Source organism: Meleagris gallopavo, unplaced genomic scaffold (genome assembly GCF_000146605.3).
Source record: "Meleagris gallopavo isolate NT-WF06-2002-E0010 breed Aviagen turkey brand Nicholas breeding stock unplaced genomic scaffold, Turkey_5.1 ChrUn_random_7180001949643, whole genome shotgun sequence".
Lineage (NCBI taxonomy): Eukaryota > Metazoa > Chordata > Aves > Galliformes > Phasianidae > Meleagris > Meleagris gallopavo.
The window spans coordinates 1-2,852 of NW_011211070.1; the positions used below are offsets into that span (position 1 = coordinate 1).

Here is a 2,852-nt window from a genome sequence, read left to right on the forward strand (position 1 = left end):
GACTAAAGCCCATCTGGAATTGAATCTAGGCTAAAGTGATACAGGATAATAAAAAGGCTTCTTCAAGTATGTTAATAGCAAAGGAAAACTAGAGAGAATGTGGGCCCCTTACTAAGGTGAGGGGGGGGGTCCTCGTAACGGGGGATGCTGAGAAGGCAGAGATGCTGAATGAAAGCAAGTTTGTACCATGATGCCTGATATGCAGTAGTTCAATTAGACAGCCAATTTGCCTTTGTTTTGCATACAACAGATTTTATTGTATTGATACTATTCTGTACTGATTTATGTTTATATCTTGGATAAATGAGAGTACATGTTCTTTTCAGATATCTTCAAAATACAAAGCACTGTAGCTCCAGTTAGTTTTGGAACTATGCAATTTCATTGACTTCAGAACCTCACAGTCCATTTGCTTAGTTTGTTAGCACATATCAGAGGATAATCAAATTTCAGCTAGTCCATATAAGCTGCAAAAAGTATGTAAAATGGTCTGTTCTCTTGCGCTTCCTCCAACTATGCAACTGTTTGTTTTGTTTTTTTCATGCTGCTCTCAAGAAATACAGTAATGGGATTTCTGTAACTTTCTACCCGCGTTTTCATGCAGAAAAGTAAAATGCAGGGGTTTTCACTGGAGAAATTATTCAATAGCTTATTTGTAACTTACATTTTGTGGAAGTGCTTGGAAATTTCCATTCTACTATTTGCAGACAAATCTTTTAGAATTTCTTGGGATGTAGAAATTCAGAAGCGTATTAAATGAAACAGAGGAGAGCAGGGAAGGAGTCCACATACGTTTGTGTGCATGTGTTGTATTTATGGGCTTTGTGTGTTCTGTTTCCTCTTGGCTGTTGCTTCTTCAGGTTGTTCACATGATGTTGCTATTTTACCTTTATTTTTTCTTATGTTGAAGGTTTTCTTCCTGGGAGGATTTTGAAGAGGAGCATGGGAAAGGGAGAGAGTTCGGTTATGCAAGTCTTCACAAAGAACTTGAACCATTTCTACTCAGAAGAGTTAAAAAAGATGTAGAAAAGTCTTTACCTGCTAAGGTTGAACAAATTTTAAGGATGGAAATGAGTGCATTGCAGAAGCAATATTACAAGTAAGAAATGACACTTGAAAATTCAGCTATTTTAATTGGATGTCTATATGAAAAGTATTGAAGCGTAATAGTTCTCATAATGCAATTTGAACTGATAGTTTGAGAGCTTATCATTTGTGGAAACATGACAAATGTTAAGAATTATTTCTACTGCACATTCTATATCATAGGTGGATTTTAACCAGGAATTATAAAGCTCTGAGCAAAGGTTCTAAAGGCAGTACTTCAGGATTTTTGAACATCATGATGGAACTGAAGAAGTGTTGTAACCATTGTTACCTTATTAAACCACCGGATGATAATGAATTCTATAATAAACAGGAGGCTTTACAGGTAATGCCACTTTTGGTTTTTAATTTCTTCTTATAAGGTTGTGGTTTACATCATGTAGTCGTTCTACTGTTCTGCCAATTTACTAGTTCTTACTAAAGTATGTTAATAGAATTATGTATTATATATTTAATATTAATAAACAATTTCTTTATTAAGAATTTATCCCTGGGTTTTACAGGTAAGTGAGTTGATTTTTATTTCTTAGCTAGAACTGAATAATAGATCAGTACTAAATGAGATGTATCTGACTTGAAATATGACCAAAATAAAATGGAAATAAATTTACTTAATCTGAAAATACAGACTTTTTCAAACTACGTCCTATTGTAAACCCAGATCAAAATAAAGCAGTTAAATAAACAGTGAACTTAGTCACATGCATTTTCCTTTATACTGGCATTGGTATACCAACAGTCCATGTTATAGCAGAAAGTTATCTGCAGAATCTTTAAGCTTTTTTTGTAATCAAGCACTGTTCTCTGCATGCCCTCAAGCAACCAAAATGAAAGAAAATAGAAGTCATAAACATTTTGTGATTGTTTGTGGTTGCTTTTTTCCTGTGTGTGTGTGTGTGTGTGTGTGTGTTTTCTTAACCTTTAAAAATTAACTAATCTTTGTACTTGTATTGGGTTTATGTGGCAAAGTTCTGGTAGCAGCAGGGGGGCTGCAGAAGTAGCTTCTGAGAAGAGACCAGATCCTCCCAGAAGTCAGATAAGAGCCAGTTTGAGCTGACTCCAAAAGGGATCCACCACTTGGCCAAAGCTGAGCCAGTTAGCAATGCTAGTTGTGCCTCTGTGATAACATATTTAAGAAAGGATAAAAAATGCTGCACAGCAACTGAGAGGTGTGAGAAAATGTGAGAAACAACCCTGTGGACACCAAGGTCAGTGAAGAAGAAGGGGGAGGAGGTGCTCCAGGCAGAGATTCTCTTGTGGCCTACGGAGAAATAAGTTGTTCCTCTGCAGCCCATGGAGCAGATATCCACACTGCACTCCATGGAGGACCCCACGCCGCATCAGGTGGATATACCCTAAAGGAAGCTGCAGCCCATGGGGGACCTATGCTGGAGCAGCGTGCTCCTGAAGGACTGTATCCTGTGGAGAAGCTCCATACTGGAGCCGTTCTTGAAGAACAGCAGCCTGTGGAAGTCCGCATCAGAGCAGTTCATGAAGAAGGGCTGTATCCCATAGGATGATCCCCATGCTGGAGAAGGGAAAGAATGTGAGAAGTAGCAGTAGAGATGGATTATAGTCAGTCCAAAATACCATTCCTTACCCCCTGTGCCCCTCAGAGAGGGAGAGGAAGGAGTTTCTAGTTTGCTTTTAGTTCTCACTGTTCTACATTGTTATGAATTAGCAATTGTATGGGGCTACTGAATCATGGCCTGAACCTCTGATTAATCACCTGAGGTGAGCAATGA

The 2,852-nt window shown here is 38.2% G+C and overlaps 1 protein-coding gene across 1 annotated transcript; it reads left to right on the forward strand.

The window, feature by feature from the left end:
• Nucleotides 1-910: 910 nt before the first annotated feature.
• Nucleotides 911-1,505, forward strand: LOC116217769 (chromodomain-helicase-DNA-binding protein 1-like; the record flags this gene model as incomplete). The annotated part of the gene is made up of 2 exons (XM_031557702.1): nucleotides 911-1,099; nucleotides 1,270-1,505. Coding segments are annotated over 2 exons (388 nt in total), but the record flags the coding sequence as incomplete, so codon positions are not given.
• Between the last annotated feature and the right edge of the window lie 1,347 nt (nucleotides 1,506-2,852).